Source organism: Amphiprion ocellaris, chromosome 22, assembly GCF_022539595.1.
Source record: "Amphiprion ocellaris isolate individual 3 ecotype Okinawa chromosome 22, ASM2253959v1, whole genome shotgun sequence".
In the NCBI taxonomy this organism is placed as follows: Eukaryota; Metazoa; Chordata; class Actinopteri; family Pomacentridae; genus Amphiprion; species Amphiprion ocellaris.
The window spans coordinates 7,361,755-7,375,030 of NC_072787.1; the positions used below are offsets into that span (position 1 = coordinate 7,361,755).

The 13,276-nt window shown below is 41.0% G+C and overlaps 1 protein-coding gene across 2 annotated transcripts in view; it reads left to right on the forward strand.

The window, feature by feature from the left end:
- pard3aa (par-3 family cell polarity regulator alpha, a) overlaps nucleotides 1–13,276 on the forward strand; it is a 392,129-nt gene that overhangs the window by 255,338 nt on the left and 123,515 nt on the right. For both annotated transcript variants that reach the window (XM_055007067.1, XM_023262624.3), the window contains exon 17: nucleotides 7,542–7,690. In XM_055007067.1, the coding sequence (XP_054863042.1) occupies nucleotides 7,542–7,690 (149 nt within the window). The remainder of the gene's footprint in view (nucleotides 1–7,541; nucleotides 7,691–13,276) is intronic.

Here is a 13,276-nt window from a genome sequence, read left to right on the forward strand (position 1 = left end):
AACCAGCATGTGTCATCTGTCAGGCTGCACTGGATAAATAAAGGTTGTAAATTATTACTTTGCATATCTGCGCTAAGTTCATTTGAGCATTGGGTCCTGACCCGCTACATTAATTCCCTCAGCGGTGCCTGTCTCCTCCTTCATTAGTTTGATTTCAGAGCCAAACAGGAAGAGCCATGTCTAAATGATTTACAGTTAAACAGATACGATGTACTGGTTGATGTAGTGGCTTTGCAGAATGATCTGGATAAATAAGAAGATAAAAGGTTTTTCTGTCGGGAACGGAATGTGGAACAGTGTCAGAAAAATTTAGTGTACGCTGGTCTGATACAAGCAGCCTCTTCTGAGATGAAAAAGGAATGTTTCTAGCGTTGGCCTGGTTTTCATCCCAGGAGTTGATAAAGTCCAGTTGCAGGGTGTGTCTGCTCACTCCAGCCAGGCTCCCAGTCCATTCCTGCTTCTTTTTAGACCTGTATGTATTCAAATGATGAACTTGTTTTATACAGTCTAGACATCAGAAATTAGACACCTAAATCTGATATTTTAAAATGTGCAGTATTGCAGAGATGCTTCCATCAGCTTTCCAACTAACCGCATTACGCCTGCGTTCTGCAGTGTTTAACTCTTGGGAAAGTTTTAGCTTTCGTTTTGACTGCTCAACACCATCACCCACGCCTGTATGAATATTTCCCTTTTCACAACAATGCCCCCTTGATACTTAAACAAATCCTCGCTGAGATGCCATCAACTTTGTCCTTCAGAAGCACAAATAACAGCTTTTAAAAGTATTTCCAGGCTCATGTCGGAATATAGCATCTCAAGAAAACAAAAGACAAATCTCTGTGCTCGAGAGAAGTTTGTGAGCGCACCGTGAGGATTGAAGCAAAGCATATTGGCTTTGAAGATCAGCCGCTGTGAGAGAATGGAAATATCTCTCTTCTCAACAACGTCTGCTTCCTCGTGCTATTTCTCATTTATCTATTTTTATTTTTGTTTTTGGTGAACCCACAGTCATTTATTTTTTGGTCATTAAGTGGCTTACGGTGTTGATACACCTCCTGAGTGACTGTAAAAAAGTCTAATAAACCATTAACTAAAAATATCATACTTCATGCATTCAAATGCAACATTAAGAAGCAAAAATGCCTTTATATGGCAATTTATCAGCACTCCTGCTTGTAATTACTTAAAAACACTGCACCACTCACCCACCATGCTCATGTAATTACATGGTTGTATGCAAACAGAAATTTACAGTTTTCCTTCATCATAATTGCTAAACAGTGCAAGGGGTTTTTGCTGTAGTTTTATAAAAATATTTATTAAAATTAGTACAAGGAGTATTAATAAAAAGAATTTTCAAACATCATTGTTCCCTGAATATGACATACTCTCCACAGGGATCGGTGCTTTAACCATGAGGAAACCTTCCTAGTTTCAGCTCATGTAGCAATTTGTATCTGTCTGAGTCATGAACATGTAATTATCTAACTTATGTGAGGGCAGAAGACGAGAGTGCAGAGTACTCTGAGTTGTCGCTGAAGTGTAAAAAAAAAAAAGCCAGAGGGTTGTCTGCAGCATGCTCGTCACTCTGAAGTATAGGAAGTGTTGCACAACATCACTGAGAGCCAGGAACTAACTACTACCAGCTAGCCTGTGGCGCAGCGACTTCTAATAGCTTGCCAGCACTGTCATCATAGCTGCCCTGCAGACCACCTGAATTAGGTTTTACTCCTTGTAATAGGAAAGGCGATGAGTGCTGAAATCAGATTATAGCCACTTGCCATTAATTATTATCATAGTTATGGTGCCATTTCTTTAATTATACATTGATTTTACTGAATGTTCAAATAGTGTGAGTGCCTGTTAGAAGCTTTTGGTTTCATGGTGCACTTGGTATGGGACAAACCCAGAATTGTAGTGATTTTTAGATTTATTTAACCGCTAAAAATGCACCTCCTTGTATCAGAATAGATATATTCATATACAGATATCCCTGAATCTGCAGATCTACGAAGTTGCCCCCTCTTTTTCCACCCACTCTTCCACTACTCACCTATGACCCAAACAAGACAACTTCCTTTTCACTGGAGGAGGTCTTTAACCTTGTAACTCGTTCATGCCCTGCTTTTGCAACTGTGTGTGTTCATACCCTTCCATGTTTGTACTTGTCCAGTCCTCAGCTGGTGTGGGGGGGGGTTAGTTAGAGGCTGATTTCTTCAAATAAATTGTTTTTTCATTCAATTACAGAGGTTTATTTTCTTTGCTGAAAAATCACCCAGCAGCAGATGGATATGCCTCATTTAGGCCACTTTAAACATGTTGAGGACCCCGTTGATTGTATCTGACACTGAAGTGTGTGTTTGTCATGAGTTTATATTATTATGCTTTTCGAAGGGTCCAAGATAAAAAAAAAAAGTGATTTTCTCCAAAGGGCATCTTATCTTTTCTTTCTTTCTTTCTTTCTTTCTTTCTTTCTTTCTTTCTTTCTTTCTTTCTTTCTTTCTTTCTTTCTTTCATTCAAAGTAATAAGTAAATAATCTCACAAGGATGCAAACGCATCCAAACTCACAGAGCTCCTTTCTAAAGACCCTTTCTCCATTAAAACCAGGCTAACCTTTTCTACAATAACTTCTTATCAGTAAAATGTTCGAAAGACATTACATTGGTTAAATACAGTGGGGGAAAAAACATCTTTTTCCCACTTGTATCACTAGGGGCACTGTCACAACCTTGGTAAAAATAGCTTCTTACCGTCCCCGTCCCCCTGGTTTGGACCTCAATCTGGATAAGGCTGACAGAATGGAGGATAGGTGTCAATTCTCATTAAGGTGAGAGAGAAGAGAAATGGACAGCGAGAGAGATGGAGAGAAACAAAGAGCAAGAACTAGACTATGTCCTTCACTGTCTTTGTGAGATGTCACAGGTGGAAACATCATTTCCCAGGCAGCTCTGACACAGTCTGTCAACCAGCAAGGATGGAGAAGGACTGCAGACAAACACGCACACACCCATTTATTCACACCCACAAATACACACTGCTGCACAGACGCTCTCAGTCTCACGAGTGTTTAGATACACATTGGCTGGTAAACAATTTCACAAATTAACATATAAAGTGGAAAAGGTCCGCACAGACACGAACAAACAAACTTTGCAGGCAGACTGCCTACTTCAGTTGACTCCCTAATAGTCTCTCATCAGCAATGTAACTAAGAATCATAAGTGCTCTATTAACCACATGTTTTTCCCATCAAGCTATCAGCATAACTACATACAAATGCAAACAGCCCCGTAGTGGAAGCACAGACACACGGTTTGACTAATCTCAAATGTCCGTGTAAGTTGGAAGGACTTTAATGCCATGTTGTACACGTTTACATCCACATAAACCGAAATTACACATTTTTTACTTAAAAGCTGTTAATGTCTTGTAGCTTTATGAATATTTAGCGTCTCTCAGTTGTGCACCATTGCTACAATCCTGTCATAGATGCTTTTATTTTTATGCCCCTCTTCACTATGTTTACCTATGACCTCCAATGTTGTGCGCTGTGTGTGTGCGTGTGCCCTACATTGTGTTATTGTGACAGGGGTGCAGGTGAATCTCAGTGTGAGTGATGCCAGTGTAAGCCGCACACACACCAAAGTATCTCTTTTCCTGGTCCTTGTCAGCCGTTCTCTCATTCAACAGACTGAAGCAGTCGGTCCAACCAAACTCAATTAAAACATTCGTACACCAGGCAGGGAATGAATGAGAGAGTCGACACAGGAGTCAGCAGACGGACAAAGAGGTCTTAATTGATCTTGCTCTCTCCCTCTCTGTCTCTCTCTGCAACTTCATCACAATTAAAACGAAATTACAATGAATCACAGGTGCAGCTGCTGCTCTGCATGGCACTGATGGAACCATTTCATGTTACAGTTGTGATTTATGTGTGCAATTAAGTAAGAGAAATAAAAATAGTAATGAGAGACATCTTTTTTTTTTTTTTTTACAATACACTCATGTTTAAGAGGATATTACAGGTAGAAGAAAGAAATTTTTCATTCTCTTTTTTCTTCTTTCAAAACAAAGCAATGTTACGGCTGTCTACTGTCCACTGGTGCACATGCTAACAATGCAAACCTCTGCACCAACTTCTCATGCAGGGCTTCACACAGTGATTGAAGGCAGTTCCAAGCTCCTTCAACCCAGCTATGCATCCATGCAGTCAACTGAATCGCCCCCCTCAAACTTCAGAAGAACCATTTCAATGAAGCACCTTACTGGGCATTGCTCTGCACCTCTTGCCCCCTCTCTGAGGTGTTGAAACTAATACACAGAAGCCCCTCTCCTGCTAGTCAATCAGTCCAGAGCTGCACTTTCCTAGGGAGTAGGACGCTTTGAGACTTAACTCTTTGGGGTCATTTTTAAATGTGGGTAAGAAGGGTTGGGAGTAGGAAAAATGGAGAAAAGAAAGTAAAAGTCATAAGTCACCAGGGTAATTGTGAGCACAGAGGGCTTTTAGCACACGCCACTTAGCAACAAGGCCGGTGTGCAGTTTGACACATTTAACTTCCTGCGAGGGAGATGAAGACAGGAACAAGTTAATGTAAAATGCAAGTTAAAGCTGTGGATTTGCCTGTGAGCAATCCTCAACGCTGTTTAATTTTAGATGATGGGAGGACTTTGAACGGGCAAAGAAGCATCTGTTCAGGATGGGGGAAATTGCTTTTAAACACTGGTTAAAGAAGGAGAGATGAGGGAATGTGTTAGCCAAATAGATTGAGCCCACTATTAAAGATAGGCCAGGGGCGTGGACAGGATGGATGGCTTGAAGAAAAAATTGTGCCACTTTTTTTATCTAACTTGTCTGGGAAGTGGCCAATACATTTTTCACTGAGTAACAAAGCTTTCCAATATGGGTCTCAGTTTCAGAGACTCAGCCAGTTAAAGTCTCCTAAATCAGGAGCCTTTTGAGCTTAAGAAGCATCTGGAACAGGGACAAAGATTTTCAAGGCAGTATCTCATTACAGCAAGAATTCCTATGGGAAAATTAATCATGAGTAGGAAATGAACATGAGATCAGTAATTGAGTCCTGTGTTTCCATTAATGGACTGCAGTAACTGTGAATCTTTGTGTGATCATTTTAAGTACAATGGTGATTTTTTTTTTTAATATGATTATTAAAAACTGCTCTCTTCTGGCAGCTGAGTGGCAAATAATACTATAAAGTAACGGAAAATGTATATAATATAATATAAAATTATAAAATTGATACTTCTTTTTTCTGTTAGTTGTCATTCATGTTCCTAATTTTAGAATGTTTTCAGTATTAGACTTGAATTTAACAATTTAATCTACTACATAAAAAAGTTCTTGTGAATGTATTTAACAGCCTTTTCTTTTATGATATTTTGAAGTTACATAATTTTAATGTTATTGTACATTAGACACATAAGCTCGCTCTCAGTTTTATTGATATTATGTGTATTTCAAAAATATGGAAAATATAATGGAAAATAAAAAAAGAATAATACTATATTTGCCTCGCTTTCGGTCCATTAATGGGTACAATTTATTTTCTAGTAACAATTGCACAGAAGATTTGTATTGTGCTGCTTTTAAATTGCTGTTAATTTGTTTTTCAATTTTTACACAACTAGGTAATGTAACTGAATGAACTTGACTCGCCATTCACCATTGACGTCATTGCCACCTCTTTAAATAGTTATGACGACTGCCACTGAGACTTTAGGTGCAGCATCTGACAGCAGGTACCTCAGGCTCAGAAGGCCAAACAGAGGAAAACCATTGCTGCTTCTCTTTGGGTTCCCGCACATCCCCATCCTGGGCATTTTGTCAGTGCTCTGCATGTACCAAAGTAAAACAGAATTTGTGCTAGAAAAAAGAGCAGTAGAAAAAACCAGCAGATCTGATTTCCTACTAAGTGAATTAACACCACCACTGGGTTGTCCCTCCAAACGTGACTCTTACTGCCCACAGATTTCTCACCGTTATTTGCTCAGACAAGCCGATTTGTCCCAAATGCTCGTGTGCGTAATTACTCTCGCAAACAGTCGCACAATTGTCAGCTCTCCATACCTGAGTGACAGGACAGTGCATTATCCCACCTGCTGGCCTCTCACTTTGTTCTACGTCTGTACAACTGAAACACAGATGCCGGCACGAGTGCATAAAATCTAAATTCAGGCTGAAAACACGTCCTTTCTCGCCTGCGCCGTCTCAGTCACGCTCCGACAGATGACATTTGCGGAAGCAGAAAAATAGAGGGCAGGCTGGTTTTTTTGTGGGTTTGGAATGATGAGAGGAAAAAAGAAAGGGATGATGAATAAATGAATAATACATCTGTGCTGTCATTCCTCTCTTCCTGCTCCACCTCCCTCTCTTCCTGTGTCATCTGGAGTTGGTCCTGTGAGGCGGTCTGATCTTAGTTGAGATTGTCAGGTACGGTCGACAGCAAAGTGACGTGTTGACGGCGGCCCCTCTGTGACACATGAAGCAGCTCTTTTGTTAAATGGGGTTGACAACCTAAATAGGAATTGTTTACATGCAAACAAGTGCCAGCAGCTCTGCAGGTCCTCTTAAGGGATATTACAAAAAGGGTGTTTGAAGGAAGATCCGCTCCCAGATGACACATTCACGAACATATTTCCTCCCTACTCGTCAACTTATACACGTAAACATGTAATTGTAACCTTCAACGAAGGACAAAAGTTTTTCATGTGCACTCAAAGAAGATCATTTGATGAAATTTCTCATGTTATTTAATGGCCACGATGTACCAACATCAACAGAACAAAGAACCAGTACCTGTCCTCTCATGCATATAACAGTTATTAGACCCCATCAGCACCCGCTCCCCCTCCTCTCTGTTTCCCATCAAATGGCAAGATGTTCTCACCTTAATAGTAAATGCACTTTTCTGAATGCAAATACCACTGTCCCCCTCTCCCAACCTCCTTTCCCTGCTCCCTTCCGATTTTCAATTAAGATCCAGACAGAGATAGAGGATCTCAAAGGGAGTGCGCTCTGGTGGGTTGGGATCTGCCACTGCTCCAGATGTATTGGAGGAGGGGGTTATTGAGTGGCCATGACCCCAGAGCACCTTCACCTCACTGGGGTATCACACATCTAGGCCAAGCTTCCTAATTACGGTGCATCCTGAATCTACTAAGCAGAGGTGGAGGTGTCCTTGATTAGAGTAGTCATTGAAATGAAAGATTGAAACCGACTTTGTGTGCGAGAATGTGTGTGAGTGAGTGTGAGTATTGAAAGTCGATGGTCATTATCTGATAGTAAAGGGGCGTTTTGGACTGAGGCTCGGAATTGTATGACTATTAATAGCTAGATTTTATTTCTCATTCTTATTATCAGAATGTCCCCTAGACACAAAAGTGCAATTTGATGTAGATGATTGCAAAATATCTCTTTATTTAGATGATCTCCAGACAAAGGTATGACCTTCCATTTGCCAACATTATAATACTTCTGTCTCTTTTTCTTCCTCTCTCGTTTCTTCCTAACAAACTGTAGCTCACTAAGTCCGGATGCAGACGCTGATGGTGCATTCCAGAGGGAGGGCTTCGGACGCCAGAGCATGTCAGAAAAACGCACCAAGCAGTATGAAAATGCTGCTCAGCTGGAGATCATCAAGACCCGCAAGTCCAAGAGCATGGATCTAGGTAAATGCCGTGCAATGCTCCAAACACTTCACACATGAATGAAGTCAAGAGAGAAGGAAGAAGTTTGACACTGGGAAATGGAGTGTGTGTTTTCATCATAGCAGTTTACAAAGCACCTTAGAATTGTTCCATATCTTTCACCTATTTCACACACACAAATCCACACACCAATAGCTCATGCAAGCTCACTTGCCATTGGGAACAACTTAAAGTTCTGTGTCTTGCCCAAGAACACCTCAGCATGTAAACAGGAGGACCTGGGATTGAACTGCCAGTCCTGCGATTAGTGGAAAACCTGCTCTACCACCTGAGCCACAGCCACCCATACACTTGTTTGCCATTTTAAAAGGGTTATGCACTGGTCTGTTTATTGACCACAACCTGTATCTTCTCAGAGCCTCTGCTGGTTGCCGGACAACATCCTGTAAAACAGCAGAATATTGTTTCTATAATTTCTTTTCCTATGAATTAAACAAACAAGGTGCATGACAGTTTGTGCGCATCAGAGGTGCTGGTAGGCTTTGAACAGAACCACAGTTGCAGCTTCCACCTGTTTCTAGTATTGTGTTAAGCTCAGGTATCCAGCTCATAGGGGGTAGCTTCATATTTTATGTACAGATATGAGAGTGGTATTAAATTCTCATCAGCGTCTCGGCAAGAAAACAAATGAACGTATTTCCCCCAAACTATACCTTCAAAGCATAATTTGGGTTCATTACAGCTAGGTCTTATTGTTAGTTTTTGCTCTTTCTTTTCTGGGTTACTTGCAAAAGGACAGGTTGAGGCGTTGGAACATGGCAACATCACTTCAATGAAGCAGTCAGATGATCATGGTTTTATGAGTCAGGCAAAATGTCAACAAGGACACTGTTCAACCTCCTACTTTCACCCATTTTATTAGAAGAGAAAATCAAAAATAAATGCACCTGATGGGTTAGGTTTTTTTTTTACTGAGAAGGAACAGTGTTTTGCAAATACAAGTACAACCAGTCAAAGCTGAAACTGAAAGTTTTCCTTTACACTGTGATGAATGCAGTTTGGGTAACAGTTTTTCCATTCACATAGGCCTTAAGAATTGATGATACTCCCACTGCTGTTCCCAAGGACAGGTGCTGAACAACACACCATAGTGTTGCTATTATACTACGACGATCCATATATGCATGCATATATGCAGGTTGTATCTGCATATTGTGCACATGCACATTACTGCCGAGCATGTGCACCACTGACATCACTCGTTAGACTGCTCTTTTCTGTATTGGACACCCCAAAGCAGTGATCGATCAAATCTTGTTTTAACCTGTGCCTGGTCAAACTATTCAAGATGGTCTATTGTGAAACTGTTTGACACCTTCTTAACATGTGCGTATGGTGTTTTATATGCTAGAAGACACATCATTGGTAAAATAAGCAGGCAGCACTGTGGCTGAGCATTTCCACCTTGAAGCTGCAGTGTACCGATGAAACACAGCATCAGACTTCCAGGGTTTCATGCTTTATGTAACAAACCAAAGGCACCAATCCTGTCAACTTGCAGGGCAGGTGTATTTTCATTTTAAAAACTTCTAGATGTATAACTTTGACACATAGAGATGTTTTTCAGGGATTTAGCCAATGATTAATCAGGGATTAGACCTAGAGACAGTATCCAACAACTTAAGGCACTTTCAAAAATACTACTATCCACAAATGCACAAAAGCACACACAGTCATTTCAGCCCTGTCCAGCCACCACCTCTCCTCTTTTGGCCTCCATTTCCCATGGCCCTATGTCCAGTGGACCATAGGTAAAACACAAAAAGCAAGAGAACAATGGCCTCTTTAGTGACTTTCTAGTGATGGAAGGCCAATCAGAGGTAGGCATACACATACACACAACAGCACAAGCACACGCTCAAACAGACAGACTGTATCTATGGAAGGAGACTGTGTGAGTTCAGAGCCTCCCCCACTGAGGCTGAAGCAGACGCTGCCTTCTCTCGGATCACTGGTTAATCATAACAGGTAACAGCCAACTCTCTTCCACATGGAGCCCAGAGACCTGCAGAAATCTTTGACTCGCCCACAGACTGGTGCAGGTCCGGGCCACTGCACTCAGCTCTGTGGGGTCTACCTTGACTGTGATAGCCGTACCCTCTGTTCGGCATCAAAACTTCTCTACAAAGTGAGTCCAGACAACACAAACTTTCAGTGGAAAGTGCTGCTTCAGAAAAAGATGATAGTCACCCATTGGATAGGTTTCACAGAGCAATTTGTTGAGCATAAATACGATTTCCATTATGTTCTTAGTGTTGAAAATCTAATTGGAGATTACTGAGAGGAGGAAGTGAGTAGGATGGGCAGGATGCTAAGATAACTCTTTGATGGCGTTCTCATAATGGCAAATGCACATTTTATCAATGAGTTTAATCAAAAAAGCTTCTTAATTGTTCCAAACTGGAGTCAGCATTTATTTGTGAATTTGATTAGTTCCAAACCACAGTGAATGTTTTTTACAGAGAGAAACTGGTTTATATGTCACTCTTGGGATAACTAGTGTTATTGATCTTTTACAAATCCCTGTTATTGCTGTATTATTTCTAAGTTATCATGATCCCTCTGCGAGCATGTTATTAGATGTACTTCAGAATAACATTCCCTTCCTTTCCACTTCCACAGGGCCCAATTGAGTTTGTGAAATATCCTGCTGACAGAAATCCTTGCCAATACAAAATCATAATCCATCAGTAAGAATATCTCGGTGTTCAGATTGTTCAGGGAAATAACTAAGTTGTTCTTCTCATAATAACTCTTGTAACTGACATGGGTTCCCAGAAGAAAAATGTTTCAGTCAATATGTGAAACTCCCTAACGTTTGAGACTCAGTGTTCAAAAGGAAAGCCACATATTTTGATTTGCTACATATCTAATGTCACATAACTTCCATTTATCTCAAAGGCACATGCTGCTATAGTACAGTGATTATTTTAATGAAATTATGACATCAAAGCCCCACAATAAAAAATGGCTATGGGTAATGTATAACAGGGCTGGAAATGAAATGAGCCAAAGAATGTAGTGCCAGTGGTTACCCTTAAGCTTTGTCTTTGCCACACTGTTGGACATTGTAGTTTGTCTTCAGAAGTTGTGTGAAGTAGCAGGTGTAAGGATGCCTCTGCTTTCCAATAACACATTAATAAAGCTGCTCTGTGCTCTGAGGCTGCTCTGACTAAATAGTTAACATGCTTAAGAATGCTATTCCCTACAGACTCGCGTTTTATTTTGTCACTAGGTATTTTTGTCCCTTCTTTTAATCACATTCCGGGTGCTCCCAAATCACATCAGCAGATGGATTTCATGACTTTGAAGCCCATCATTGTTGAAATATGCTAAACTGGTCGACACCCTGCGGTTCAATTCCATTTAAATGAGGAACAAGATCGAATGAGGGAAGAAAAAGGGAAGAAAGAGACGCGAGGTGCCACGACTGGCAGTAACATGTTAGCACGTTCCAGACACTTTGCTTTGTAAGCCTCATGATGGACAGGCTCACGCATTAGATGTAAGATCTGTTCTGCTTAGATCACTACATCTGTCCTTCACTTTCTCAGTCAGTGTCGTTTTGCTTTACATGTCCTTAATAACATGATACAGAAGGCACTAACTACTCTCGCCTGTTTATGCTCTTTAACAGTAGCACGAGATTTATACAGCACAAGAACGAATAGAGGTAAGCAGTCATGCCGAGACCAGCTCATTACACTGTCACCATTATTACACTTGACCATTATTATTGTTCAGCTGGGTCCATGGGTCAATAATAGAGATTGAAAAAGCAGTCATTCTCTTTCTCCATAACTAACTCATAACCAGCCATTATTGGATGTGTGATCTTGGCACCTTTAGATGCATATAGAAGAGAGTGTTGTTTGAGGTAATTGCAGCATGATCAAAAGAGGGTTTTCATATTGCTGAGAGGGAGTTGCATGGCATTGAATAGAGATTTGGCAACTAATCTGGGAACCTGTGCCATTGTGCTCGTTCTGCAGCGCAAATGATTGAAGAAAACATTCATTACTCCAGGAGGTGTGGAGGGCTGGAGGGAGCCAGCAATAGAGTGGCATTTGCAATAGGTGTTCATTGCCAGTTGGCCTCTTCAGCTCTCTGCAATTGATCTATCATCATCAGGCTGTTTTGAACTTCGGTTGGAGCACATTAGAGTAAATTCACTGGAATAAATTAACACAGAATGAGCTGATAACTGAGTCATGAACACTAATTGTAGACTGACATACCTGTTGTTTACAGGGATAAAAGAATCTGATGCATGCCTGTGTATGGTACAGAGAGTGAGATTTCTTTGCAGAATATAACCACGTATGAACATAGTCCTAAACATACTGGTGTAAAGTTGGCAACTGATGCAGTCACAGATAGGCCAGTGGTGGTAAATGAGAAAGCAGCTGATAACGTCATCTTTACCATAATTGTGAGCCATCATTCCAGCTAAGACAGTTGTCGATCCAGTGGGTTGCCAGACTTGGCAAAATATTTGGCAGCATCTGCAAATGAATACTGTATTGCAGAATGAGTATGCTCACAGAAGAATGATGAACAGATTGAAATGTTTTATTTTGCTGGATTTAATCAAAGCACTCAGCAAAATACCCAGCATCCTCAATTGAGATGTTAACCATAAGTCCAGGTAATAATGAATCCTTGGTGACATGTTCAGCGTATGGAGGACGTCCTCTGTCGGGCTAATGATCCACAACTGGCAGAGACATAATAGCGCAGTCGACCCAGGGACGCCTCACTTCCACTGGGATACCTGGACATGGCCTTCCTTCGACCACCTTGGAGGCTATTTTTAACATAATTACCCTTTTACCGCCCTGCTTAAAGCCCTGACTCACTGAATAAATTATGTGTAATGGAGCCCCTGTCTGTACACAGATCTTTACATGCAAGGACCTGTGTGAATAATGGCTGGAAAGCATAGTTTTAGCTGCTCTAATTATACTATGGGACCCTGTCCCTGTAATAACCGCTCCTGATTTATTCATGGAGTTTGCAATACCTTCCCTTTAACGCTTAATGGCAATGGATCTTCTCCAATTAACTGTCCTTGCCCTTAATCTGGTGAAGGAACACAGCACACTGGCCAGTTTTGTCTGTAGCAATGACAAAATTCTAGGTGCACTTTCCCCCTATTTGATTTGATTGTCTTTCTTTTTGTGTATTTCATTTTGATGATTTTCATTTCTCCTCCAGACGTGTGGGGAGTGGCAAACTCATGTCTGTATGCAATGGGGGAATATGTATTTTCATCCCTCTGAATAAGAGGGAGATGAGGAGCAGAACACTGAGGCTTCTGTTGTGTGATAGGAATCACATAATAGACTGGCATACAGAGAGCTGTCCGTCAAACTCTCCCAGGAGAGCCAAGGCTGCTTCTGATGAAAACAAAGGCAGGTTCGAGGCAGTTGGGTCTATGGACAAACTCTCTCCCTCTTTGCTTCACTCTCGCGTTCTCTTTGTCTCTTTGCTTCTCTCAGTCATTCACCGTGCTGACTAGAAACAATGGTGAGCTGCATTGTGGAG